Consider the following 27,156-nt stretch of genomic DNA (forward strand, 5'->3'; position numbering starts at 1 on the left):
TCCTTTGGCCTACCATCGGCCCCTCTCCTGATAATAAAGTACCCTGGGTGCATGAATGAAGTCAGCAGGGGCCTTGGTCTTGCCAAAGCAATGATCCTTTTGTGGCATAGAGCTAGCAGTGACCTTGACGCGGCTTTAGAGGGCTGCAATACAGATACGTGGTTCCGCTCTAAAACCTTCTTTCATAAAAGCCATAAACTCAAGGTGTGGCGAAGTCAAGAAAAATGGCAAAGGTTTGCTGCTAGAGAACATCCATCTGCATAGACAAGCAAGGGAAAAAAGTGATATCCTGCAATGTCGGAAAAGCGCAGGGCCAAGAGTGCAAATTCATCATTTGAAACCCATGATTTCTGCTAGTAGGAGAGTATTGCACTAACACTTTTGTTAATATCACAGTCTCAGTTGGTTTAATCAACACTACTTGTTCACAGTTTTTTTAAAGGAACAATGACAATGAAACGATTCAACCTTAATAACCGTGAGCTACTGGATGAGGCAAATAAGACAATGGAAGAGGCAAAATTTGATTAACCAAGAATGATTCCATCTAGTGTGCAAGGTAAAGATTTTGTACTGTAAGCAATTACTATAGTTTTTCTTGGTTTACAGGATAAGACTCCCCTATAAATGGGAAATAATATTACAAGTATTTCAACTATTTTGGCATAAAAGGAAATTACTTCTCAAGTATCAAACGAATCCGAAAGTTCCAAATCAAAGGCACAATGAAACCAGCATTCTGGATGTGTCAAGGCACCAAGGGATTTGAGCTGCTGCCATGTTATTACTCATCACATCATCTGCATAAATAATAAGTTAAAAGCATTCCAGGTGAGAATCCTTCCCAGACACATATTTTAGTTTCTGTTTCTTAAAAGGCCAATGTTATTTTTGGGACGTTTATAATTGAAAAGAAGTTGTTAACTGAAATGTAGCCTCACATACCTATCCAATGAAAGGTAGATAGATAAAAGATATAGAGCCTAATTGCATTGAACCAGGTGATAAGCTTTCAATCTTCAGTTCACAGACGATTTATTCAATAAGATGGCTTTTTATGCCAGGAATTTCTTAAAATGCAAACAAGCATAACAATTGTAAGAGTTTCAGTTAGATATGTAGATGATCACCTTCAATAAGTCCCCAAACATCCCTTGTAGGGGATTTCTACGCCGTACACCATAGAACTTTTCTCCAATATCATCTAGCAACTGAACCACCAAGTTTGTGTTAGAATCCCATACATGTAAGCTTACTCTAAGCCAAAGGGATGAAGAAATTAATAAATGAAGGCCACTTAGCAGATATATGAAAACAGTTAAATCTCAGTTGGGAACTGAAAATAAAGTGGAAAACTTGTTTTACAGGAGAGGAAATAACAATTAGAGATTCCAATTGGCAGAAATGATTGCCCACCTCAATGAATGCAGGTTCTCTGTCTATGCTAGACTTGTAATTCACTCTCAACATATTAAAAAGTGGCAAGGCATCTCTTTCCAACCTGCAGCATCAAAGTGTCTTCAGATCAAATTAGACCGTGTTTTGCATATCAAACATAGAAAGAATATGGTAGCCTACCTTTAAGCCCAAAATTGACCATAGTGGTTTTAATTGATGATTGCGTTTGATGGGTTAAAATGTAAAACACTAGCATTACTAACAATCATGGTTGCATTTTATTGTTTATATAGGTCCCCAAACCAAATAAACAGTTATTGTATGGTTTGGAGATGAGGGCAGGTTTGGTTATACTTTCTGTTATCAGTAATTATACTCAATCCAAGGAAATTCAATCCAAGCACATAAACCTTGTTTGACCACTTACAGACTTGGTCAAAGAAAAGATGCAGTGCTGATCCCCCAGCCCTTTCCCCTAATCCCCCAAAAAATTTCTCTGCATTGATGCAAATTTATGCCAGTTGGAAGGTGGAGGTAAATGAATTAATATCAACCTTAATTAGCTTATAGAGAATACCAACTTCCCTAAAATGACAAAGCAGAGCAGTAATATCAGCATTATTACTACACGTTATATTCAACAGCATTGCATCCAGACCTACTTGCATTAAGGATAGTAGGGCTGTTCCCTCCCTATAGATGGAGAATGAATTGATGAGGGAATAAAAGAAAATAACTTACGTTTGCAAGAGAAAAGTGATAAACTGAACCAAATCCGATTGGGGGAAATCAAGCTCCTGGGATGTCACTTGTCTCTTTAATTCATCCATAAGGTAATTAGCATCTCTAAGATTACCCATAGACAAATACCTACCGTGCAAAAGTAAATTTGCTTCATTAGTACACAATTTATACTAGATTACAAGAAAAAGTAACAGTCTCATTTTATTGCCTGGTATGAACGTGTCAAGATTGAGAAAAAACAAAAATCACTATCATTTATGGAAATCTATAACAGTCTCATAGGAAAATTCAACTGATTTATGTGACAAAAGAAACATAAGACAAAAATACGGCACATCAGTATAACTCAGTTGAATGATTTTATTCATGGATTTCATTTAGCCTACTCACATAATCAAAATATGCTAGAAGATCAAGCGATGAACCCAAAGTTTTAATCCCATCATCCAATCTACTTTTGATATCAATAGGAAATATTCATATTTTTTGAAATTAGATAAAGAAACTCCTATATATGTTGAAATTGCTTAGTGCATTTTTTCTAATGCTGCCAAAATGGAATGTTAAATTATCAATTTAACTTTATAAAAGTACAAGGGACCACTTTGAAAGGGGAACAAATGGAAGACATGATATATTATTGACCATAGAGTTTTCAATTTAAGCTGTAAGGTCAAGATTACAGGGTTCCATATTATTGATTGAGCCTTCAACAGTAGTGGCAATAGGAACAATAAAATCACCGGCCAAGTCAGCAGTTATTCAGTGGGCTTACATAAGAACTGCTCTTGCAATGACTATATCATCTTCACCGGGATAACACTGCATGTTGAAAAGCATATCAGTTAATCGCATTAAATAAGTATCAAAGGAAATGTAAAACCTAGAGTCATTGGTAGAGTTGGAACTTGAAATAGAAGAACATTGATTGAGTTATGCCATCTTCCATGCATATTTAACAACCAATAGTTTAATACTTTAATTCCTTAAATAAGCATAGTTTCTCAATCCAAAATTTTGAATTATTTAAGAACTCATCATTGAAGTAAAGAACAGATTTGTATAGCTTAACCTTTGGAATGATTCAAAGGCTCAGTTGAGAAAGATAGAAAAGAGGCTTAGAACTGATAAATAATTTCAACAATAATAAGTAATAGGCTTAGATGTACAATCTCCCTTGCAGGAGTAACATGCAACCAAATCTCAAGATGATTGATATTTTCCATAATATATCTACCAAACAAACTATTATGCATCTATATTAATTTTCAGCTGTTATATATTGTACTGTTACACAAGGAAATATGATTTTGATTAGTGTGCCTCAAACCATCTACATGAGAAGGATAGAGAATGAGAAGAAAATTAACCTTGCCCATGAAATTCACTAAGGTAGACGCAAACTTCTTTGGGTTGTTTCCTCTAACAAAATGATATGACACTCTAGCCATGTCCTGCAAAAAGAAGCATCATATGATTGTTGAGATGCACAAGCACGCCCTTTAGAATATTGACATTCAGACATGATATCATATCATAAAATCCTAGAAAGCAACTATATTCAACTCAAACACTAAATAAATAGACTTGCTTCATACATCTTTTGTTGCCTTATCAAATACACTATTAGATAAAGTACTCTAACAACACTTTTTTTTTTTTAGCTTTTTGGTGTGCAGGCACACATGCAAAAAAAAAAAATGAATGTCTCATGTAATAATAATGCAATTTCTTACACAACTTTAAGTTGGTCACTACTGTACAATGCACGTCTTGCACAAACCATCAAAACATAATGTATTTTTGCATTTCTCTTCACCCTGTAAATCAGGATAAAGAGAAACTTCATGATACAAATTCAAAGCAAGGTGAGCAAGGGACAAGAACAAATGTGTGATTGAAGTAGTACAACCAAAGCCTAATCATTTACTCCCAAACCTACCAACTCAGGAGATTCAGAATATATGTATTCAGCCAGCATCACATGTAGTTGTGGATCACCATTCCTGGGAGCACCAAACTCGGCAGACCACCTGAAATCCAAAATAAGAAAAACAGTTCAGGGCAAATATGCATTACTACTTAACACAGTTCAAAATTAAAATAAAAAAAAAACTTTTATTCTGTCCCCTGTTATCATATCCTTCAATTTTATATTATCTTACTAATTAAAACGTAAGATCATAAACAGCCTAATCTTATGCCTCCACACATAATGCGACATTGCAGTATCTTTTAATCACAATCTAGAGAGGTTGTGATTCATCTATCAAATAAATTTATTTACCAGAAAAAACAGGACAAGGGGACAGGCTGAACATTGTCCCACAATTCACTTCAAAAATATGACCAGACTGGTATAAGAGCAATTGGACAATCCTTCTAGTAAATTTCAAGGCATTTTCTCTTGAATACATAGCAAAGCAATCATTAAAAGAAAGAAAGTTGCTGATGTTGATGTACAATTAGCAGATCCCTTCAACAGTTTAACTGTCAAGAAATGAAGAGAAATAGCCCAGACTAAGCTGCGAAAATGCATTATTTTCTATATAACCATCAATGGTAACTTCAACAGTATACTATATATAATGATGTCTCACTTTATAGCAGCTCGTAAGAATGATGAGCAGCCCTCAACACGTGTTTTTGCTGCCCCAAGAGCTTCAGTAAGTTCTTGAACATCATCATCATCCCCCAAGTTACTAGGCACTGGAATCTGAGGAAACATCTTATAGATTTTCCTGACACGGTCTAACATTTACATTTTGTCACAATCACAACAACAGAAGTAGCAGAATTAAATGAACCAAACAGCTATGGTCAGTAAACACGGAAGCCTTTATATAAAATGGTATATAGCTTCAAGGTTTTTCTTTTTCATATAAAAGATACTTAAGTCACCAGAATAAGAGAAGCGAGAATCAATAAACTATTCATCACAACTTGTGCTTATAAGGAAATCAAATTACAAGACAAGGCATGCACTGACCAAGAATATCTTCGTCAAAAGGAATTTTCCCTTTGACAAGTGTCTCAACAAACAAGACTGCAAGCTCTGCCCCACAAGTAACCTGAAAATATTCATCCCCATGACTTCAATGCAATGGATTACAAAGTAAAGAACAACAATCCAATAGACCAGCACAATAAATTTCCTCATGCAAATTTCATATAGCCTCTAGTTTCCATTGCAGCACAATCTTTAATGAGTATTATCAAGTAAAATCCAATAAAATATATTAAAAGGAAAGTTCTTAGCCTTTCGATCATGGAATATTGGGCTCCACAAGATAGCTAATATATGTAGCCTTTGCTGCACTAATTTGCATCATTCTTACATCTTACGTTATATTTTGACTAAGAGGAAGATCAACCATGAATGTAAAGGGTGTTAATCATGAAATATTTGCAATTACTGAATTGATGTCATCGTATACTTGATTCAATCTAATTGTTACACTACCCTATCCAAATCTCCAATAATCCAGATTCTAAGCTTAAGACTATCCTAGGGAGATAAAACCAGGTAGACTAGTAGCCAATCCTCCAATTCATTCAGAAGCCACATTTCAAACAACCAGATTCAACTGCATACAACTTTGTGAAAAACCTTGACTAACAAACTCAGGATCAATGTACTTGGAAGAAAATAATAACCTGGCCATGCTTCAACTGGAGGCATGCACCTGAATGAAGCAAATCCAAGGCCTCAGAATATCTTTGAGCAGACACATATCTGAAACAAATATGAATGTTTCATAATCAATGATAATTCTTTCAAAGCAAAAGAAAATACCGAACATGGTCTGAAGAACAAAAATGGAAAACTCAAATTGCTCGCTGCCATAAATTTGAGAAATTGACAGACCCTCATACCGTGCACTGATAGACTTGTACATCTGCTGAGCTCCATAGAAATTGCCCACGTTTATAGCTTTCTCTAATTTATCAATATTCTGCATTTAATATCAAAAGCAAAAATCAATGCTATTAGGAATCAGTCATCACCGTAAAAATTAAGTCCAACCATAGTTAAAAAACTCCTCTCTTCAATTTAAAAAATTGCAATAATGGCTCTCTCTTAATTTTTTAAAAAATAAAAGCTTTTGTCTCTTCAAAGATTACAATTTTTCCACAACTAGAATGTAAGGAAGCACTTAATATGAAAAACCCAGGGATGAAAAAATTTTCTTTCTTTTAAATGAAAGTTTCCACCCAACAGCCACCACCCCCATTGTCTTACCAGACAAACAAAGCCTTAGTACCCAAATATGAAAATGTTTCAAATAATTCAAAATTATCAGTTTGCCCTCAGTTTCTCATCAAACAAACAGACGGGTCACTCCATTTTTCTTCAATAGAACAAAAACAAATTGTTGAAAGCAATGATAAGAAAAATAAGAGAAAGAATACCTCTTGAACAGGAGGAAGAGTGGCTCTTTTAGGCTTCTCTCTTGACATTTTCGCTTTTACTTGATTTCCTCTTTCTTCTTCTTTTTCAATGAGAAGATCTGATTTTTTCTGGCCTTTCTTAAGCTTGCTAGCTTTGCTTTGATCAACGTTCAATCACGAAGAATCGAAACAAAACCCAAAAATGGGCTGGGCCCTTTTCAACTTATGGCTTGGGCTTTTAGGAAATAAATAGTTAATAAAAATAATAAAAGCAGGAAAAAAAAAAAGGGGACAACTCTGATCAAAGGTGAACTCTCTCTTCAGTTCTCTCTGCTTGGGAATTCTTTTCTTTCACTTTCTTGTGTTAATGTTTAGTTTAAAGCATTTGAATTTCTGGGTTTCTCTCAAAATCTATGCTTGAATAGATTGAAACTCAAAATTCAATCAGACTTACAGCATTTCTTCTAACTGTTTGATAAAATTCCTGAGAGAGTTAGTTTTAACTTTGCAAGGTTTATTTTTTTATATATAGAGATTGAAGGGCTTGACAATGAGTTCTCAACAAGCTTTGGCAGCAGTTAAAGTATATCGTGACCTTCTCAAAGCAGTGAAAAAACACATTGGAAATGAAGATTACAAGAAGCATTTTCGTGAGTATGTTACACAAGAATTTAGGAAAAACTGTCAACTTTCAGACCCTTCTTTGGTTACCCAAAAAATCAAGCTTGCCAATGATTATACTTTTTTACTTAACAGTGTGCATCATCACAAGGTATTGCTACCTTTTACTGCTTTGGTTTTAGTCTCACATATCTAATTTTGTCTGCTATGCTGATTGTTGCTTTTGCTAATTGTTTTTTTCGTTTTTTATAGAATGTTTTGCTTTTCTTTAAGATTTGTTAATATGTAAAACTATTCAAAAATAAGTTTTTTGGTGTTGTTTAAGCGAAACTATGTATTTTGTTATTCACAAAATGTAAATTTTCTTATCTCTAATTGTTCAGAAACATTGTTTATTTTTTATAATCAAACCTGCTTTTTGCTGTTTGCTTCTTAAAACAAGAAGTAAACAGCAAAACTAACAATCCAAAGGAGCCTAAATATCCTGGTTTTGTATTGGTTATTGGAGGATCTGTTTTGGGAATATGGCATGGTTTTGCTAATTGAAAGATGCATGAAAGTCATGAAATTTTCTTGTAAGACCTATCAATTGATTAATAGGCTTTAAGATTCCTGTCACTGGTTTCTCTAAGGAGGATATAGTTATGATTTCTCTAGTTTTTCTCATGTTTCTTGTATGGACTATGGGAATTTATACCCGTTTATGCTACCACTTAATGCTTAATTTTTGTTCATTTTAAATGCCTGAATTTTTTTTTGTAGAAATGTATGTGATTTTCTTCTGGTTTTGATATTTATTTGGCAGGACTTATTGTTCTCTTACAATATAGCAGTAGATAGGTCAGATGAAATGAAAAGAATACTTGGAAAATCAGCTGCTAGTGTTGGCCTTCAGCTTCCTGAAGTTTATCAGCCTTGATATCAGTGGCTGATAATTTTCATCATCCTCTTCGTCAAGGGGAGAATTTTGCCTTCCTCATTCTATAATTGGTGTGAATTCAGTTGGAACAGATCCTTGTCATTTATATCTATAATTTGTGCCCTGCCAACCAATTGAAACCCTGGTTTGATTGACTTTTTTTTTATTATGACTGAATTAAACTCGTTAATGCTGCTTGAGCCTTGAAGAAGCTGCAAGGAGCTGTTTTGTTAAAAGTTTATGCTGTTTGAAGCTAGGGAGGAGATGATTATCTGTTTTTCTTCATCAGGTATCATGCTATTTCATATAATTCATAAGTTAGTTTTTATGAGACAAGTTAACTATTGATCTTATCCAAGATGTTCTGCCTGATGTATTGTGATCCTTGGTCGAATCTCCTGATATTATTGTAGTTATCATTTTCAGTTAAGTGTTCACCTCGATGGAGTTCTGGCATTTTGTGTATCTCCATTTCCCAGCAGTAGTGTTCCTATTGTGGTTGTTCTATCAAATTCCTGATCCAAGCTGTGCCCATAAATTGCATCTTTGAACACAAAATAACATGATTGAAAGGATCCATGTCAACAGAAATCAACAGCAAACTCTTTTAGTTCAATAAGAAACATCTGCACCTACCATTGGCCCTAACACCTTGGTACAGCAGGCTTTTCTATGTGGAACTTGTCGGAGCAAAACTCCCTTGAGTGCCACAGGTTTTTAGAATTTGTAGCTGCACAGGGTTCTGTCATTGATGCTCACTTGGCCTGCACATTTTCTTACTGAATCGGACTGCATTAGTTAGTGAACAAGCCAGACTTAACCCTTGAAGTCTATTTCCATCAAGGTTTCAGTGTCCTTCTCTTGTTCTCTGTGATCTTTTTGAATTCTCTACTAAATTTTATACAATTGATACCAATGTCTCACTTCACCTCCCTGAAAGCTCCATCCACTAATGAGGCAACAAAACCCAATAGGAAATCTCAGCATCCAAATTTGTCTTTTTTCATGCACTTTCTTACTCACAAGATTTGCCATACTATATATATATATATATAAATCAATGAATTAAATGTTGCACGTCGTTGAGAAATAATAGCTGATCTTATTGAAGAAAATTTCTTATACCGATCAATGAATGTTTTTCCCCGTTGACTCGTAATAGATTTTATATGAGGAATAACTTTTCGACTTTCTAAATATTTAGAGCATGCTTGGTTGGGGGGAATGGAATAGTCATTTCTCCCCTATTCTCATTTTTGAGATAAAGTTGCATTTGGTTCAATGGAATGGTTATTCTTCAGAATAATCATTCCAAGAGAAGCCTGAATAGTTATTACCAAGGCCTCCATTAGTAATAGCTATTCCAAATTGTTGAGAATAAGAAAAAAAATTGATTAGATAAATATACTATTTTACAATTTAAAAAATTATTTTATAAAAAATACTAAACCTATTTTTTTCTCTCTCTTACTCACTCCTCTCTCTAAAGCACAAAAGACAAAATTTTTTACTTCATTTTCAAAAAAAAGAAAATGAAAATATTTAAATATTATAAAGCATATTACTTAATATTATTATTTGAATATAATAAATGTAACAAAGAATATTATTTAGGATTATTTAAATTTAATGAAGAATATATTTTATCTTTTAATATTAAATATTATTTAATTATAATAAAAGGTTTAATTATCTTCTAATACAAAATATTATTAAATTATAATAAAAAATATTTATATTTTGGTGAAAATATTATTTAATTATAGTAAAATTTATTTTGATTTTATTACTCAGAATATTTTTATCTTTTAACAAAATAAATTTTTTAATTTTAATAAAGAGTATTTATTTCTCATCATAGTTTTTTTTATTTTTTAATTAAAAAATCTTTAAATTTTAATAAAAGATATTTTTATCATTTATCCATTATTCCTTAACTATTCTTAAAATTATTCCTGCTAACCAAATAATGGAATAAATAATAATAGCAATTTTTATCCTATTTCATTTCCATAAATCAATTTACATAATGGCTATTCTTCTTCTATTCTATTTTCTTGAAATGACTATTCTATTCTTATTATATTTTTTTCAGTGAACCAGGCATGTCATTAGAGTTTATAAAATTATTCTTTTTTTTAAAAAATTTCCTTCATTCCCAATTGACCCTAAATTTAAAAGTTGAAAATTTTTAAAAATAAATATTCATAATTTTACAAATATTTATTTGAAAGAATTTTTAAAATTTTTATATTGTTAAAATAAGTTATATAATATTATACATGGATAATATATCAAAATTTATAAAATTTATATGTAAATTTCAACACGTTGAGTAGCATTTTTTCACGAGTCAAAAGAAAGACGCTAGAAAATCGGCGAAAACCAATACACGTGTCAATCAGGTGCCACGTGTCATCTTTGTCTTTCTAATTTTGCCACCGGCCTTTTTAAGCAAACAAACAAAAACAAATCCGTCTCCTAAATTTAGCATACTATAAATTTTCCTCCAAATTTACAACTTACAAAGCAAATCCCAAAAAATCCAAAAAAAAAAAAAAGAAAAAAAAAACTGTTTCATATCCAAATGGGTTCAGAGACATTCCTGGAAGTTATTCTTGCAATTCTCATTCCCCCTGTTGGAGTTTTCCTCCGTTATGGCTGTGGGGTAAATTCATTTTCTTTTCTTAATTTATATATGTATATATATATATATTTATTTATTTATTTTTTATATTTTTTTCATGTGAAAAAAGAAATTCGAACTTTGTTCTTTAAACAGAAAAGTATACACCACCCAATGAATTAAATACTCAGATATTTTAATTTTTTATATTTATTTTTTAGGTTTCACTATTCTTAAAAAATATTTGAATATATAGAATTCTAATTTTTAATTCAAAGTTTTTGGATTCGAATTCCGAAATGAAATTTTATATCTTATTTCTTCAATCTTAGGTTCTGTTTAGTAATCAGAAAATAATTCGTTTATTAATCAGAATTTGTTTCTTAATCACATTTACTTAAAAAAAAGGAAAAAATATTGTGATTAAATTGATTGATTATCTAAAGTTATAATGTTTTGGGATTTGCAGGTGGAGTTCTGGATAGATTTGCTGCTGACAATATTGGGTTACATACCTGGGATAATATATGCCATTTATGTATTAGTTGGATAGCAAGTGCTATTTTATTTTTTATTTTTTGTTTTTTGTTTTAATGTTGATGAAGCAACTCTTGGTGTGTTGGTTTTAGATCTTTGTGTACTTTTTTATTTGTTCTTTGTTGGAGATAACACATGGAGGTTGGTTAGGTGTGTTCTCAGTTAATAATTTGGTTAATTAGATGTATTTACTTCCTTTTTTGTATATGTTTTTTTTTTTGAGTTTGTATAGTTCTTAAAATTTTAATTTAAGTTTAAAGCATTAACATCAGAAATTTTAACATATATGTTTTAATTTTCATTCTTTGTCTCAATTTCGAATTTTATCTTTGAAGAGATATTTTAATTTTAACTCTAATGTTTTTAATTTTGAGTGTAAAAAATATCTTAATTTTAATAGTTGATTTCTATCATTTTGAGTGAACTTTGGATCACATAGGATTTTATAATTAATTATTATTAATTAAAATATTATTTATTATTTATATCATGTGTTAAGGTGAATGTCACTATCGATGCGAATGTGAAAAATGTTTGAAAATTATGTCATTATATTATATCAGTATGTTGTCTATTTTAACATAGTTGAATATAGGCAAAAACAAATTTAAATGGTTTTAATTTTTTTTAAGTCCTACCTCTTTTAAATTTTAACATCTTAATTTTATTGAACGTAGATATTTAATTTTGAGTTACAAAATAAACGTACAGTATTGAATTTTTGAAAAAAAAAAAACAATAGTATCAGAACTTGAATGATTATGAAATATAAGATAATTATTTTTTATATAATTAAAATTTAATACATTTTTCAATAACAAAAATATTAATAATTTAAATTTTATCAACTTAAGTTGGGGCAATCATACAGGTAAAAACTAAAAAGTTCTTTCAAAACATCGCCAAAGGAGAATTTAGTTCTTTTTGTTTCAAAATAATTTTTTCGATCTTTGACTATTAACACCTTGTTAAAAAAATTATACCCAAATGTACCTAAATATTTTAAGACACAAATGCCCTTTTAAAAAATCTATTCATGCTCCATCATTTAATAAAATTCACTGATATTTAATAAAAATCAATATTAGCCAATAAAACAATAACTTGATAAAATTATAGAATAGGATTTGTGAATGCAATAATTTATCTCATTTTGATAAAATTCAATATTTGAAAGATAAGAAAAAAAATTAAAATTTTTTATATATAGTAATCAAGTCAAAAATCTTTTTACATCATCTTAAATCCTAGTTTCAAAAAACTAATTTTGAGTAAAAAATTTTCAATAAAATTAATAATTATGGGTAAAAAATTAATTTCTTGACCTAACACCATCAAATTTGAAATTGAATATAAAAATCCATGCTTAAACATAACTCAAAGCAAGTCGAACTCGTGAGTTTGGACAATAACTCATCTCTTGGACACCTTTTAATTTTGAAAGATGAGTTAAGATAAAATTATAAATATTATTATATATACTCATTTTGAGTTATTACTAACGTATGCAATACTATTTACAATTTTTAACATCAAATATTGATAAAAAGTTTTCAATTAAACATTAAAAAATCATGATATTATTACAATAAAGTATTTATTCATTGTAAATCTCGTTAAATAATATGGATATTATTCTGGTTTTACATTAATTGATTGATTTCCATCTCTCATATATATTAAAAATTGTTTTGATTATAATTCTAATTTTCAATTATAAATTTAATTACTTATAAACAAGGAAATAGTGATTTCAATTTTTCTAAACATCAATACATCATGGTCTGAAAGTAGAGAGTAGGTTGAGAATTTATATAATATCTATGAACTTATCAAAATGCTTTATTAAATAATAATGGCATTTGATCTTAAATTGAATATATACAGTAGCTTCTAATTTTATGAAAAAGTCATATATTATATGATTCAAATGGCTTGAAAAGTTAATAATTCAATATATCCAATGAAATAAATGCATTTTTGAGTATTAAAAAAGAAAATAAGTCAAAGATTCTAATTTGAAGAGTTTGAATTATGGGACAAAAAAAGGTGAAATTTAGAAAATGAAAAAGAGTTATTTTTATTATATAATTAAAAATTACATGGGAGGAAAATTTAATTAAAAATATATAAATATATATTTTTAAAAAATTCAATTATTTTTTTTCATGTTCAAAGCCACCTTAAGGCAATCTAGAAAAACGCTTTATGCTCGATTTCAAATCTCAACGGTTGATTGAAAATAGGACAAATCCGTAATACCATTAAAACTAAAGCACTATTTCCGTCAAACTACTCAAAATCTTAAAATTTTATAAATAATTGATTTTAAAAAATTTGCATATAAATTTAAAATCATAAAACACAGAATTAATTATAAATTAAATGGTTTCCATGACTTTTAAGTTATTCGTCTCTGTGTGGAATTAACAAAGATAATTAATTTCCAAATCAAGAAATTTAAACCCCAAATATCAAAATATAAAAAATACATGTTAAAAGGTAAATGACTATAATACCCTACCGTTAGAAAGTTTGAAACCCTAATGTTAAACTACCTAAACCTATATAAAGGCAAATCAATTGTTAGGGTTAGGGTTTCAGTTCTCACCAGCCGGCTCTTCCTCTCTTCTCAATCTCTTGCTTCCAGATTTCAGTCTCAGTGCAGCTTTTCTCGCACCGGCCAAAATGGGGTTAGTTTTTTGGCCGTCTTATTATAATTTTTCTTTTAAACATGTTATTTTTGTTCTTTTCAATTTGATTCTTGCATTTGAAAAATGCTAGCTTTGTGAATCATTTTGTGATTGCCTTTTGCTTTGGTTATTTTAGTAAAGTAGTTGAGATCTGGTTTATATGAAAAGATGAGTTGTGGGTCGATAATGTCTTTTTTTTTTTTTTTTTGTGTGTTTCTGGGTGTGTTTGGTTGGTGATAAAGTTGTGGAATTGGGGGGTCAAAATGTCTTTAATTACCTGTTTGGTTGATGGGAAAATCTTGGAAGAAGGAAATGGAATGTAAAAAAATTGTGTTAGTATGTTCTTAGAAACTTATGAAAAGGAATGGTTAATGAACTTCTGAACCATTGGGTTGGATTAGGCCATGTGCTGTGTCCGACTTTTAAGCTTTTCTTTTGGGATGCTTATGTATCTTGAAGATTGCTGTCCTTCAAGGGATTTTTTTAATGATTTGGATTGGTGGATAAGCCTTTTGTAGTGTGATTTGTGTTATATTTTGGGGAAATATGCTGACAAAATGGGAGTGTTGTGCAGGAAGACTCGTGGAATGGGAGCTGGTCGTAAGCTTAGAACCCACCGTAGGAGGCAAAGGTGGGCTGACAAGGCATATAAGAAGTCCAATCTGGGTAATGAATGGAAGAAACCATTTGCTGGATCTTCACATGCCAAAGGCATAGTTCTTGAGAAAATGTAAGAACTAAGTTAAGTTTTAAGGGTAATGATGTAGGAGATGGTGCTTGAATTGGATCAGACCTTGACAATTTGGTAATTGGCTTTTGCAGTGGCATTGAAGCTAAGCAGCCCAACTCTGCTATCCGAAAATGTGCTCGTGTTCAGCTGATCAAGAATGGAAAGAAAATTGCTGCTTTTGTACCCAATGATGGTTGCTTAAACTATATAGAGGAAAATGTAAGTTTTATACATTTTCTGGTTTTTTTCCATTACTCTTTTCAGATTTTTGATCCCTGTTTTTGTCTTTGGTTTACTCTTTTCAAGTGTCTGGGATATTATCTACACACATTATTTGTTAGTTAAAGAAAATTGTAAAAGCCTGCTGTAGATGATGATGCTTTATTTTGAGTGTTTCCTAATACCATGTATGGTTTGGTTGGTGCAGGATGAGGTTTTGATTGCAGGATTTGGACGAAAAGGGCATGCTGTGGGGGATATTCCCGGAGTCAGGTTCAAGGTTGTTAAGGTATCTGGTGTGTCTCTTCTAGCTCTTTTCAAAGAGAAGAAGGAGAAGCCAAGGTCTTAGGATTACTGGAAGAGTTTAGCTTTCATCATGCTTTACTTAATTTTTATTTTCATCAAAATGGTAGTGCTTCGAATTTTGTGAACAAATTTTCATTTATCAACTCAAAAACTGCCTTTGTTTGTTCCAAAGTGAAAATTTTGTTTAGTTGAGTGTTATTGTATTGTTGATTTACAGCTTTTAAGTTTTTACATAATGTTATTGTAGATGAATAGATGATTACATACTGCAGGCATACAAGCAGGAAACACTGATCACAGTTTCCTGCAGTTGGCACAGAATACAGATATGCAATTATCAATTTATTGGAAATGATATTGGTGTTTGCAAAACATAGCATGGATTTATAGGTGAAAATCTAATGAGAATGTCACAACATTAAAGTTGTTCGAATCACTGCTCTATAAGGCAGGTTTGTTGAATTTAATGGAAATGTTATTGGTACCAGATTCTACCAGTCAATAAAAATGTTCAGGTGAAAGGAAAATTAAAAGAGATGGAAACAAACTTTTGGCTAAGGTTTCAAAAGCCCTGGAAGGCTTTAGCTATTCCAAAAATTTTTAATTGAGTACCAGTTTTGTGTCTAGCATCCTAGCTACCATAATGATAATTCAAGACAAGCTTGTAATGCCCTTGTTTTTTGATCAAACACATGTTTGTCACCAAGATTTGTCACAACAATTGCCCCCATATCTTTGTTTATGTGAGCACATCAATTGTCGCATAACTTTATGGAATCCTGTAACAAAAGAATTCAGAATTTTGCCAGAATGTAATCATGACATTTCACCCAAGGTAGGGAAATTTATGCATAATCTTGGATTCGGATTGGATCCTTTGTGCAATGATTACAAGGTGATTGATATCCAGAATTGCCTGGATTTGGAGAAATATGGATGCAATAGCACACCTCCACCGTGCAGTTTACAGGGTGAGTACTGATTCATGGAATGTGTTGTAAAAGGAAGATGTTGAGTTCTTTGAAGACCCTTTATCGGAACTCCAACAATGCAGGTGTAATGGTTGGTCACTCGGGCTTGATTGACTTGCTCCAAGGTCCTTGCATTTCACTTGGCCAATGAAGTTTTTTAACCGAATTTTGTATTCAAGTCCAGTTAAAAAAAGTATGTTTCTGCTTTTACCACTGAAACTATACTTAACTCTGAAATGTCAAAATTTTTTATTAAACCAACTGAAACTGTGATAGAAACAACATTGTTTATTTAGTATACACTCTTATGTGCAATTTTGTCAAAGATGAAAATAGTAAATTGTGTGAAGAGTACACATGATCACAATGTAATAGCATAGTAGAAAAATGGGAATGCAAAACCAGAATATTTGCTACCAGGTATGGAAAGTTTTCACACTTTCCAGAAATGACATCTCCTGCATTCTTTTCTTTTTGACACAGAGAATTATCTGAACCAGCTTCTGATGAAGGTATATGGCTACTCAATTACTCATCAATTGAAAAGAGGACTCCATTTTCCTTGATGAAGTCGTGTGTTGTATGATCCACCACCTAGAGTGAAGAGAAAAATGTACTGAGATAGAGATATGTATTCAAATACTGTGAATTCTTAGAGCCCAAAAGGCATCCAATGGTGTTTCAACAGACCAGTCTTTGAAATAGAACATGCTAACTTTTCAGCAGCATCAGATTCATGAAAGGTATTATATATAAAGGAGGTGTGTACCAAGAAAAGAGATCTCCAAAGGGAGATGCTGCCATCTAGATATCTGAACTACTATTAACTTCACTCCAGTATCAAGTGTAAGGCACTCTTCATAATCTAAAGAAGAGTCAAGATATTATAGATAAAGAGGCATTTGACTTCAGATTCAGATACATGAAACATGCCCCTGCCACTGCCCCTTCCCCTTTCTCACAAAAACGATTATAGGAAAGGAGCTGCCAAGACCTCTAGTCTAATTCTCTTCTGATTAGTAATTCTAACCAAATATATCCATAGATGATCTCTATAGTAGTAGCAATTTTTATTTGTAAGGACTTCCTGACATGACAATGATGAATGAACAATCAGTCAAAATCCTTCAGTAAACCAGTAGCATAAAATGAATTTGCAACCATATATAGGTCAATTCATTCCACGAAGGATGATCAAGTTATCTTTCAATAAACTTCTTAATGCCAAATTTTATCAGTGAAACTCTAGACTTGTGATGCTAGCCACAGTTTCAAGTGCTGTTGAAGGTCGCTAAACAAGAAATCAGTTCGGAAAATGTTTTTAACATCATTGATAAGTCAAATGACTAACCTCTGATTCCTTTTGAGGAGGTGAAGGTTAAATTTTGCTTCTTGCAAAACAGAATTAAATGTAGCTGGAACCTTCCACTCTTCCATCTATTACATATACTCAAAATGGTGTAAATTTTAGCCAACGTGATCAAAGGTCTGCTCTTTCTTATCTCCCATTCTAGGCTTTAGATTTTAATCTTTGCATGCGTATCAAAGTTACACAATGGAATCACATTAATACATAGATGCAATACAGATGGAGTAAAATGCGTGTAGAATTATGTGATGAACAAAGAAAGGTTAACTATGATTACTCTTCTGCTTCAGGAACTTGTTGGGGTAGTTTGTTCTGCCTGTTAGAGTTTTAGCTTTCGGTGTATTCCCCTTCCCAAACAAAATAGAAAGAAAGGTAGGTTAAGATGGTACAAAAACTCACATTGGTATCGCTTAGCTCTAAGTTGTAGAAGTCCATAGTGTCTGCCTTAAACAAAGGCCCAGCATGCCATGTTCCACGATTAAGTTTGAGAAACTTAGGACCTGAAATTCTGAAAACACAGACATCATCAACAGCTGGAGGGACATAGCGATGACCACAATGTGACTGTATCAGTATCTTCCCATTGTCACTCCTAATTTCTTCCGAGTCCATTATGGATGGCTTAGCAATTCCAAGATACCAAACATGACCTCCAATTGATCCAAGGCATTGGGTTACACTCGCATGATGTGTAATTTTCGAAAACTCCAGTGGTCGGTCCTGAAGGTGCATGATGTAAAACCTATTACAATACATTGGTAGGTCATCATAAAACCCTCTTTAACAATTTCAGGCAACAGGAAAACTACAGGGAAAAATTGCAACTGACTAAAAGTGAAGCTACTGATCTGTGGTGCAATTGTATGGAAAGCAATGGACAAACCAAGCAAACTAAGTCTAGCTTGGTATGCTTGCAAATTATAGGTTTTTTCATTAAAACTATAAAAGTCATATCACCATGGCCACCCTGGAGAATTTTTCTAGTACAGTTAAAACAACAACAAAACTATAGCAGTTTAGATGCACCTCAAATCTAAAAGACCCAGTCTATAAATTATCTCTTGCTAATTAAATAGTCTTGTTTTGTAAAAAGCAAAGGAATTATAAAAAATAACATCAAGGAGAGAATTCCTTCATGCACATAGTAAACAATTAGACAAGCATAATTACTAACACTCAACTCAACAGATTCATAATTCAAGGGTTGGAACCTTGGAGGTATGAAGCTAGCAGCAAGCTGGAACCCATTTTTTTCAACTAGGAAACAGCATAGAGGTTGAAACAGCAATCTCTTATATATATATATATATAATCAGTATAGACTAAAGCAATACTTGTATATCTTGTAAATAAAGTAAATACTCAATTTATAACCACATAAACAAAAACAAAAAATTTTCCATAATCATTAAATTAAGGGAAAAAAGAGGAAATAAGATAGGGCTAATCCCAGTTGTCCCCTAAGCCTCATGCATGCAAACAAAAAAAAAAAAAAAACCCAGAAAAGTAGTGCAAATTAAACCTGGGAATTCCTTTGGAAAGGTCTAACTGAGCATCCTTTGGGCCAAACTCATCTCCATCTGGGGATGCTTCAATGACTTGTCCGTACTCTTTGAAGCTTTCTTGGGTTGCTTCTATTGGCTTTAGCTTCATTAAAGCTGGCTCTGACTCCTTCGGCTTTGTTGTTTCCATCTCTGGTTTCCCACAACTTCAGTTTTCAGTTTAAACCAAAGAAAGAGAGAACCTTTCAGTTTCGGTTTGCTGTACTTTATTCGGCACCGCTGTTTAGTTAGCTTTGCGAGGGATAAAAACGAATTGATCCTGTCTGCTAACAAACGACGTCGTTGCATACGCAAGGCAATCCTTTTTTTATTTTTTTTATTTTTGACAAATAAAAATGAGTTTGAATGTTAAAGTGAAACAATAATATTAATAAACTTTTAAGCACTTAAATTTGCACTGGTATTGCCTTTTAATACTTTACTTGTGTTAATCAAGTATCATTATTATTATTATTATATTTTTCATTTGTTATTACTTTATAACAAAATGTTAAGAGGAAAAGGTGAATACTTGAGTAAATTAAAGTCAAAACCACACATAATTCTAATTACTGTTTAATTTATTCTAATTAATTAATAAAAACAAACAAAAAAAAAAAATACACCTTATGAACCCCATATATCTCCCCTCACTTTGCTTCCCTTTCCTCTTGCTGGTTGCCAAATATATTGCCAGCAGAAAATAGTTCATAAATTAATATAAATAAATAATAATAATAATCTATATACATTAACAAAAGTATGGCAGCCAATACAATCTAGTGCAACACAAACAGTTTCCATTGGCATATTCCAACAGAGAAAACCAAGCTATAGCCGATTGTGAACTAGCACAGAACTCCCCAAATACTACCTTCCCCTTCCTCCAATGATTGCCTAAAATCATAACATCCTCCAGTATCAGAAAACAAATTAGACAAGGCTGAAAAAGATCGAACTTTGCAAGCAAGGGGAGTTCCATTTTTGAAGCATCTACTTCTGCAAGAACCTGGAGAACTCAGTGTTGAAGTCATGAATTGGTACACAACAGCTAGTCAGTCATCAATGGCAAAAACCACCATGTCTTTCTTTCTGAAGCTATGTGTGGTATGATCCACCTCCTATGAGAAGAAAAATGAAACAAAAATTTTAATTATTTCAACTCCATTTTAAGATGCAAAAATGTGACATTCGTGAATTTTAACATATACAGTTTCTGTTGGTAGTTTGTATAATGTGTGGGAAACCCATCTCACATGGTGATTAAGGAATCAAATTTCCTAAGGCTTAAGGGTGAACTCAATTAGTAACTTTAAAAAAGATGAAGCACTACCTTGTAGGCAGTATATAGGGAACCGAGACATAGGAAGTATGTTTATCATCCAATTACCTATTACTTCTTCATATAAGCTTAATGTCAACCTTATTAGGCTTGCTGGATTAGATTAGAACTTTTCACCCTTCTTAATTATATAGTATTCTTGAAGTAGGAAAATTGAAGTTTTGGCTAACTGATGGAAGCTCAACCCCTTAATGTATATAAGCTTTAGCTTTTAAAATATAGGACTATGCAGCGAAATTACAGAACAGACATACAAATATCATATGTAATGATATTGTATATGCACCACTTGCGCTTAGGTCAAGTGGTAAGACTGGGGTGGGATTAGGTAGAAATCTTAGATTTAGACCATAGTGTTCTCTCTTGTGTGTGCATGCGTGTGTGTGTGTGTGTGTGTGTGTGTGTATAAAGAAGTTAAGATAGTGAAAAACTCACATTGGTATTGCTTAGTTCTAAGTTGTAGAAATCCATAGAGTGTTCTGTAAATAGAGGCCCAGCATGCCATGTTCCAACATTGAGTTTTAGGAACTTTGGACCTGAAATTCTGAAAACTTGCACATCGTCAACAGCTGGAGGAAGATAGAAATGACCACAACGTGACTGCAGATTTGCCTTGCTATTTTCATTCTTAATCTCTTTTGAGTCCACTATAGACGGTTTAGCAACTCCAAGATACCAAACATGACCTCCAATGGATCCAAGACATTGTGTTACACTGGCATGATGTGTAATTGTGGCGAACTTGAGTGGTTGGTCCTCTAGCCGCATAATGTGAAACCTATTCCAAGTGCATTGAGAGTCTTGTTAATGAGTGCCTATATATGATCTTAAGGTTAAGTTCAAAGCAAACGATGCATTATAAATTGCACTTTAAACTGTGTCACTGGGAACCTGTTAACAGTTTTCATATTAGGAAAGGAAAGAAGAAGAGTAATGCAACATCAATAATCTACAGCTATAATTAATTGTATGACAAGCAGTGTACAAAGCAAGCAACTAAGAGTTGTAGATTGTTACATGAGCAAGAAACTGCCTGACAAATTATAGGTTCTTTTCATCAAAATATATCACCTTGGAAGGATGTTAATAGCTTATTAACTAGTGGACATAACTACAAATTGATATTCTTAACAGGGAAGGGCAAGGGTAGACATTATCAAGCATTTCTATATATTCATAATTCTAATTTAAACCAAGTTTTCATATATATATATATTTGGAGGGGTAAAGAACAGGCTGAGCTCCTCAAAAGAGAGTTACCAAAATTCAGAAGTTGAAACCTGTTCAAATCTCAGAAAACCTAATTGGCCTGTTTTCACTACTTGTACTTGTTGATGAAACAAAGAAAAGGGTTTGCAGAACTACCCTTTAGCAATAACCCAAACAGCAATTCCTAGCTGTATCCTTACTCCTTAGCTCATCAATTCAATGAAAACTAATCAAAGATAACATTTAGCGTAATAATAACCTTGGGATTCCTTTGCTGAGATCCAGCTGAGCATCTTTGGGACCAAACTCTTCTCCATCTGGGGATGCTTCAATCACTTGCCCATACTCTTGGAAGCTTTCTGGCGTCACTTCAATTGCCTTCAGCTTCACTACCATTGGCTTTGACTCATCTGGTCTTTCTTGCATTTCCATTTCAAGTTTGGGTTCGAGAGACAAAAAGAGAGAGCGGGGAAGATATGTCAGTGGCAGTTAGTAGTTTGCTTTCACATAGACAATAGTAGTATAACATTGCCAACAAAGACAAATTTTTTTTTCATCTAAGTTTAAATGAAAAAACAAAGTTAAAACGACAGCGTCTCAAGTTCACTTTCTGGTCTCCACCTTGCCGTCAATCTCTAATTACCAAGTAATTAAAAAAGCCTGCGAGAGAAACAGAGAGGAAAAACAGAGAGGAAAACCAAGAACAGTATGTCGAAAGCAGAGTCAGAAGTGCTAAAAACCTTGATCAAAATCCTAACAAGCTCAAAAAACCCAATAGATGCCTTAACTCCTTACACTCCTCTCCTCACTCCAACCCTTCTGCAATCCCTCGTTTCCTCTCCTTCTCTTTCCTCCCACCCTTCCACCCTCCTTTCCCTCCACAAACTCTCCCTTTCCCTCTTCCCTTCCCTTTCTTCCTCCCCTTCTTTCCTCCTGTCCCTCCTCCCTCCCCTCATTTCCCGCCACAAATTCTCTGAATGCAAGTCCCTCCTCCTCTCTTTCCTTTCCTCTGACCCTCAAAACACCCTTTTTACCTCCCTCGTTCACCACCCTTCCCTTTCGAAGCCCCTCCTTGAGATCTCAGTTTCCAGCTATGTCCAATCAGGGAAACCCCATTTGGGTCTTGAGCTCTTTAACCTCATGAAAAGGCTTCAAAAGAAACCCAATTTGCTTACTTGCAATAATCTCATCAATGGGTTGGTGAAGTTCCCATCTTTGCACTCCATTCAGTTAGGTAAGCAGGTTTTTCATGATTCTATTACGCTTGGTGTTATCCCCGAAACAAGTACTTTCAATATTTTGATTTTAGGGTGTTGTTTAGAAGGTAAATTTAATGAGGCGATTTCCTTTATTGAGAAAATGAAGGATTTTGGTTGTTTTCCCGATAATGTTACTTATAACACAATTCTTGCGTATTTATGTAAGAAAGGAATGTTAAAGGAAGCTAGGGATTTGTTGCAAGATATGAAGGAAAAAGGGTTGATTCCAAATAGGAAAACGTATAATATACTCGTTTCAGGATATTGTAGGATAGGGTGGTTGAAGGAAGCTAGTAAAATTATTGACTTGATGGTGCAAAATGATGTTTTGCCTGATGTTTGGACGTATAATATGTTGATTAATGGGTTGTGTGGTGAAGGGAGGATTGAGGAGGCAGTTAAGTTGAGGGATGAGATGGAGAATTTGAAGGTGTTGCCAGATGTTGTTACGTATAATACATTGATTAATGGGTATTTTGAGTGGGGGTGTAGTGAGGAGGGGTTTAGGTTGGTTGAGGAAATGAAGGAGAAAGGAGTGGAGCCAATTGCAGTTACTCATAATATTTTGGTTAAATGGTATTGCAAAGAAGGGAAGATGGATGAAGCTAGTGAAAGAGTTAGGGTGATGGAAGAAAGTGGGCTTTCACCGGATAAGGTTACCTACAATACTTTGATTAATGGATATTGTAAGGCAGGGAAGTTGGCTGAAGCTTTTAGGATGATGGGTGTGATGTTAAGGAAAGGTTTTAAGATGGATACTATTACACTTAATACCCTTCTTCATACTCTATGTGAGGAGAGAACGCTTAAGAAAGCATCCGAGTTGCTAATAAGTGCCAGTAAGAGAGGTTATTTGATTGATGAAGTGAGCTATGGCACTTTAATAGCAGGATACTTTAAGGTTGGAAATGAAGACAAAGCATTGAAACTTTGGAATGAGATGAAAGAGAAGGAAATTATTCCCAGCATCGTTACCTATAACACTGTAATTGGAGGGCTTTGCCAACTGGGCAAAACTGAGGAAGCAATAGGCAAGTTGAATGAGTTACTTGAGAGTGGTCTAGTCCCAGCTGAAACCACTTACAACACAATTATACATGGGTACTTCAGGGAGGGGAAAGTTGAGAAAGCATTTGAGTTTTACAACAAAATGGCTGAAAACTCATTCAAGCCAGATGTCTTTACCTGTAATATTCTGCTTTCTGGTCTTTGCAGGGAGGGTATGCTGGAAAAAGCCCTTAAGCTCTTCGATGCTTGGATTTCAAAAGGGAAAGCAATTGATGGAGTTACTTACAACACGATGATATCAAGCCTATGTAAGGAAGGAAGATATGAGGCTGCAAATCATCTCGTCTCAGAAATGAAAGAAAGAAATCTGGGCCCTGATAATTATACATATAAAGCCATTCTTGATGCACTCACCAGTGCAGGCAGAATGAAGGAACTAGAGGAAGTCATTTCGAAAGTGGTTGAAGTGGGAAAAGTTCATGAACAGTCCTTAGAGTTGAAGGAGCAGAATGTGAAGACCAGTGAGATTCTTAAGGAATCTGATCCAGATTCCAATGCTTGCTCGGTACAGATCATTGAGCTGTGCAATCAGGGGAGATACAAGGATGCTATGCGCATTTATAGAGTAGCAAATGAAAAGGGTGTTGCTTTAAATAAGTCCACCTACATTGCTTTAATGGAAGGACTTATCAAGAGGCGAAAAAGCACAACAAAAGCTGTTCAATAGTAGTAAATGTTGTGTGAATTTTTCCTGGCAGTGTTCAACAGGCCAATGTTATCGCCATGTGTTTAATTTAGACTGAGCTGATAGGATCTCAGGTAAATTGTCTCTTTCTCCACTCGGCTATGGATGAAGATACTTAGAACAAGTCTGCCTGCATTGCTGCAACAAAATGACTTATCAATTGGTGAAAAAGCATATATGAAGCTGTCCAGTAGTAGTTAATATATCTTGGACTTTTCCAGTGTTCAACAAGCCTGTATTATCACCATGCTTATGACTTGTATTCAGCAGATAGAACCTCAGGTAAATTATTTTTCTCTTCATTTGGTTATGAATGAGAAAGTTCTAAGAAATTGTTTGGTATTTGTTCCTTTTGCATGTCAACATTAATAGTATTACCAAAAAATGCACAGTCTTTCATTATTTGGTATTTGCTCCTTTTGCGGACGATTTTACTGTGTGGCACTTGGGTTGCTTGCCTTGCCTCATAGTTTTCTATTGCTGCACACTGCTTGCATTGTTTGAAGTTTCTGAAGTCAAGTTGATGGAAAAGATTCCACATAGTTGTAAAGGCAATGGTATGTACATCTACATGTCCATATAATAAACATATGCAGGCATCAGTGAAGGGTAATATTTTGCCGTGATTTTATAAGATAACTGTTCTGTTATTAAGAAAGAGCATTATAACTTATGGCTGTATATCTGCACTGGTAGTCCTAAGAAGATGCATCACATATCAGCCAAGTTAATTTTCAAAACACATCATTTATTCATTAATTGAGATATTGAAAACCTATATGTTAGGATCTGTAAAGAGAATACTTTAGTGGATGACAACTAAAGAGGTGCTAGTCATTACAGGCAGAATTCTTAGGTTAAATTCATATGTTAAGTAATATAAAAGATAGTCGTTCATCCTTAATATTACCAAAAAATGTTTAAGGAGTCAATAAAGCACCTAGGCACTAGTTATCAATATAGCAAAACAACATGAGACAATCGTAATGGGAAAGAACAATTAGTTGACAAATTGTATCGATCCTTCTTGGCTGCATCAATGCAGTTATCTTTAGATATCTAAAGAACAAAAAAACTACAGATGTGGGCTATGTTAGTGGACACATTCTAGAAGCCTTTACTGGAATTGTTGGCATTAAATTTTTTAGAAAGCAGGTCATTGACTAATATGCAATGTACTAAAGTAAGAAGAAACCTTTTTCTTTATTTGGTTTCCTTGTTCTTTATTTGTTAAGTCTATAAGGAAATGCATCTTATTGTTTGTCGTCTTGCAGGAAATACATCTTGTTGAATTGTTGTAATATCGAGGACACTGGGGTTGTATGGGTAATGCAACCAGAGAATAGCTTGTTATATTAAGTGATCCTATATGGGTGAAAAAATTGCTGGAAGCTGGACAAATATGGTGGCCTCATCACATTTATTGCTTTTCTACTGAATACGTCATATCTTTCAAGGCCTTTGACATTCATGAGACCTCGGTCGATGTAACCAAGAGATTATTCAAAATTAGGGAATCCAGAAATTTATCTTTTGCCCAGTTTTCTACTTTGAATGGATATTTTAAATTCATTGAGCTTCTGAAATAAGTAGCAACAAGGGGCTTCCCCTGTGCACACCTTTCTGACGGAATGGCAGCTGCCGTAAAAATTCTACGGTAAACAAATTTCACTCTGAAGGTTTTTTATGTTGGCAGTGAATCAATGTAGGTATTTGATGTCGTTAATGCATCACAAACACACAGCGATTAAGGGAGTTATGTTGGCAAAAGAAAGGGTTTTGACAGCTGTTCATATTGTTTAGATAGCGAGGTGAGGCCCAAGAAATGAGAATTTTCAGTGCAAGGTACTATGATGTAGAAACTTCTGTTCAAGAATGGTGCTAGAACTTCTGTCTCTGGCATGGGAATTGTGTGAATAACAAGAGCCAACTTCTGAAATCAAATAAAGAGGAGCACGTCTTTTAAAATGGGAGATGCTGTAAGTCAATGAATTTGGGAGTTTCTATATCTTGAGGAACCTTAATGTTAACCTTGTACTTTAAATTCATACACTAATCTAAATTCTTTCACCATACATGCATAAGTCCACTGGTTCAAGCTTCTCTATAAGCATGCTTGTCTGAACACATGTTTTTTGTTTGTTTGTTTCTTGATGAAAGGCCTATGTTGTTCGTTAACTAACACTAACCCAAGAATAGCTATCTTTTGTGGATGCTATGCGAAATTGCAACTGGTTGCATACTTTGGACTCCTACAGAGAAATGATTTGTAAGGTATAATGAAGAATGCTTTTGAAATCTTTGTGGAAATGTGTACATTTTGACTTGAGGCATTTGCCCTCCATGAAGTTTGTAAATTGCTTTGCTTCTCTGCCTCGATTAAGATATTAATGGGATATGCTGTCTCTCTCTGTTAAACACTCCTGTATATTCTCTTCTTGGATCTTCTCATGTGCAGTAATGGAAATGCTGATCAGTACAGCAGGTGGTTGTATAATGTTCATCGGTCAAAGCTACTAGATTCTTT

The 27,156-nt window shown here is 33.4% G+C and overlaps 7 protein-coding genes across 11 annotated transcripts; 4 read left to right on the forward strand and 3 right to left on the reverse strand.

Moving 5' to 3' along the window:
- Positions 1-500: 500 nt before the first annotated feature.
- On the reverse strand, positions 501-6,688 carry LOC18586339 (golgi-to-ER traffic-like protein). Of its 2 annotated transcripts, XM_007009667.3 has the most exons (12): positions 6,556-6,688; positions 6,019-6,098; positions 5,800-5,878; positions 5,132-5,213; positions 4,743-4,893; positions 4,085-4,175; positions 3,513-3,596; positions 2,918-2,964; positions 2,140-2,268; positions 1,417-1,501; positions 1,131-1,211; positions 501-800 (listed from the first exon to the last, which is right to left on the reverse strand). In XM_007009667.3, exons 1-12 carry the CDS (start codon positions 6,601-6,603, stop codon positions 792-794), a joined length of 966 nt encoding a protein of 321 aa, XP_007009729.2. In that variant the 5' UTR covers positions 6,604-6,688; the 3' UTR covers positions 501-791. The 2 variants fall into 2 exon arrangements, with proteins under 2 accessions (XP_007009729.2, XP_088658564.1); XM_088802438.1 differs by lacking the exon at positions 501-800 and having other exon boundaries at positions 1,092-1,211.
- A 12-nt stretch (positions 6,689-6,700) lies between these two features.
- On the forward strand, positions 6,701-8,984 carry LOC18586340 (complex 1 protein, LYR family protein). 3 transcript variants are annotated; one of them, XR_001929928.2, is made up of 4 exons: positions 6,701-6,841; positions 7,067-7,306; positions 7,961-8,363; positions 8,488-8,984. XR_001929928.2 is itself a non-coding variant. In XM_018129545.2 (3 exons), exons 2-3 carry the CDS (start codon positions 7,085-7,087, stop codon positions 8,072-8,074), a joined length of 336 nt encoding a protein of 111 aa, XP_017985034.2. In that variant the 5' UTR covers positions 6,701-6,841; positions 7,067-7,084; the 3' UTR covers positions 8,075-8,456. The 3 variants fall into 3 exon arrangements, 1 of the variants encoding a protein (XP_017985034.2); XR_001929927.2 differs by having other exon boundaries at positions 8,501-8,984; XM_018129545.2 differs by lacking the exon at positions 8,488-8,984 and having other exon boundaries at positions 7,961-8,456.
- Positions 8,985-10,618: 1,634 nt separating this feature from the next.
- LOC148760286 (Low temperature and salt responsive protein family) lies at positions 10,619-11,385 on the forward strand. The gene is made up of 2 exons (XM_088802439.1): positions 10,619-10,742; positions 11,170-11,385. Exons 1-2 carry the CDS (start codon positions 10,662-10,664, stop codon positions 11,251-11,253), a joined length of 165 nt encoding a protein of 54 aa, XP_088658565.1. The 5' UTR covers positions 10,619-10,661; the 3' UTR covers positions 11,254-11,385.
- A 2,397-nt stretch (positions 11,386-13,782) lies between these two features.
- LOC18586341 (small ribosomal subunit protein uS12) lies at positions 13,783-15,383 on the forward strand. 2 transcript variants are annotated; one of them, XM_007009671.3, is made up of 4 exons: positions 13,783-13,930; positions 14,505-14,660; positions 14,753-14,879; positions 15,088-15,383. In XM_007009671.3, the coding sequence occupies exons 1-4, from the start codon at positions 13,926-13,928 to the stop codon at positions 15,226-15,228; spliced, it is 429 nt and encodes a 142-aa protein (XP_007009733.1). In that variant the 5' UTR covers positions 13,783-13,925; the 3' UTR covers positions 15,229-15,383. The 2 variants fall into 2 exon arrangements, with proteins under 2 accessions (XP_007009733.1, XP_088658680.1); XM_088802554.1 differs by lacking the exon at positions 13,783-13,930 and having other exon boundaries at positions 14,488-14,660.
- A 1,078-nt stretch (positions 15,384-16,461) lies between these two features.
- On the reverse strand, positions 16,462-19,305 carry LOC18586342 (uncharacterized). The gene is made up of 3 exons (XM_007009673.3): positions 19,048-19,305; positions 17,925-18,267; positions 16,462-16,750 (listed from the first exon to the last, which is right to left on the reverse strand). The coding sequence occupies exons 1-3, from the start codon at positions 19,215-19,217 to the stop codon at positions 16,685-16,687; spliced, it is 579 nt and encodes a 192-aa protein (XP_007009735.3). The 5' UTR covers positions 19,218-19,305; the 3' UTR covers positions 16,462-16,684.
- A 302-nt stretch (positions 19,306-19,607) lies between these two features.
- Positions 19,608-22,152, reverse strand: LOC18586343 (uncharacterized). Its single transcript, XM_007009674.3, has 3 exons — positions 21,877-22,152; positions 20,844-21,186; positions 19,608-20,187 (listed from the first exon to the last, which is right to left on the reverse strand). The coding sequence occupies exons 1-3, from the start codon at positions 22,047-22,049 to the stop codon at positions 20,122-20,124; spliced, it is 582 nt and encodes a 193-aa protein (XP_007009736.1). The 5' UTR covers positions 22,050-22,152; the 3' UTR covers positions 19,608-20,121.
- A 108-nt stretch (positions 22,153-22,260) lies between these two features.
- Positions 22,261-26,939, forward strand: LOC18586344 (Pentatricopeptide repeat (PPR) superfamily protein). The gene is made up of 2 exons (XM_007009675.3): positions 22,261-24,911; positions 25,904-26,939. Exon 1 carries the CDS (start codon positions 22,326-22,328, stop codon positions 24,609-24,611), a length of 2,286 nt encoding a protein of 761 aa, XP_007009737.3. The 5' UTR covers positions 22,261-22,325; the 3' UTR covers positions 24,612-24,911; positions 25,904-26,939.
- Positions 26,940-27,156: the final 217 nt, after the last annotated feature.

This window comes from Theobroma cacao, chromosome 10, assembly GCF_053813885.1.
Source record: "Theobroma cacao isolate CCN51 chromosome 10, ASM5381388v1, whole genome shotgun sequence".
Taxonomy (NCBI): Eukaryota; Viridiplantae; Streptophyta; class Magnoliopsida; order Malvales; family Malvaceae; genus Theobroma; species Theobroma cacao.

Bases quoted from the DNA above. Each gene is read 5' to 3' on its own strand.
- LOC18586339 (XM_088802438.1), bottom strand. From the start codon at position 6,603: ATGTCAAGAGAGAAGCCTAAAAGAGCCACTCTTCCTCCTGTTCAAGAG. The intron at 5,214-5,799 runs GTTATTATTTTC...GAATATTTTCAG, and splicing joins TCCAGTTGAAGCATGGCCAG to GTTACTTGTGGGGCAGAGCT. The intron at 4,894-5,131 runs GTCAGTGCATGC...TGTAAATGTTAG, and splicing joins TTTTGACGAAGATATTCTTG to ACCGTGTCAGGAAAATCTAT.
- LOC18586340 (XM_018129545.2), top strand. From the start codon at position 7,085: ATGAGTTCTCAACAAGCTTTGGCAGCAGTTAAAGTATATCGTGACCTT. The intron at 7,307-7,960 runs GTATTGCTACCT...TTTATTTGGCAG, and splicing joins ACAGTGTGCATCATCACAAG to GACTTATTGTTCTCTTACAA.
- LOC148760286 (XM_088802439.1), top strand. From the start codon at position 10,662: ATGGGTTCAGAGACATTCCTGGAAGTTATTCTTGCAATTCTCATTCCC. The intron at 10,743-11,169 runs GTAAATTCATTT...TGGGATTTGCAG, and splicing joins TCCTCCGTTATGGCTGTGGG to GTGGAGTTCTGGATAGATTT.
- LOC18586341 (XM_088802554.1), top strand. From the start codon at position 14,488: ATGGGAGTGTTGTGCAGGAAGACTCGTGGAATGGGAGCTGGTCGTAAG. The intron at 14,661-14,752 runs GTAAGAACTAAG...TGGCTTTTGCAG, and splicing joins GGCATAGTTCTTGAGAAAAT to TGGCATTGAAGCTAAGCAGC. The intron at 14,880-15,087 runs GTAAGTTTTATA...TGGTTGGTGCAG, and splicing joins TAAACTATATAGAGGAAAAT to GATGAGGTTTTGATTGCAGG.
- LOC18586342 (XM_007009673.3), bottom strand. From the start codon at position 19,217: ATGGAAACAACAAAGCCGAAGGAGTCAGAGCCAGCTTTAATGAAGCTA. The intron at 18,268-19,047 runs GTTTAATTTGCA...GTATTGTAATAG, and splicing joins CTTTCCAAAGGAATTCCCAG to GTTTTACATCATGCACCTTC. The intron at 16,751-17,924 runs GTGAGTTTTTGT...TCTTCACTCTAG, and splicing joins TAGAGCTAAGCGATACCAAT to GTGGTGGATCATACAACACA.
- LOC18586343 (XM_007009674.3), bottom strand. From the start codon at position 22,049: ATGGAAATGCAAGAAAGACCAGATGAGTCAAAGCCAATGGTAGTGAAG. The intron at 21,187-21,876 runs GTTATTATTACG...CACTTGGAATAG, and splicing joins CTCAGCAAAGGAATCCCAAG to GTTTCACATTATGCGGCTAG. The intron at 20,188-20,843 runs GTGAGTTTTTCA...TTCTTCTCATAG, and splicing joins TAGAACTAAGCAATACCAAT to GAGGTGGATCATACCACACA.
- LOC18586344 (XM_007009675.3), top strand. From the start codon at position 22,326: ATGTCGAAAGCAGAGTCAGAAGTGCTAAAAACCTTGATCAAAATCCTA.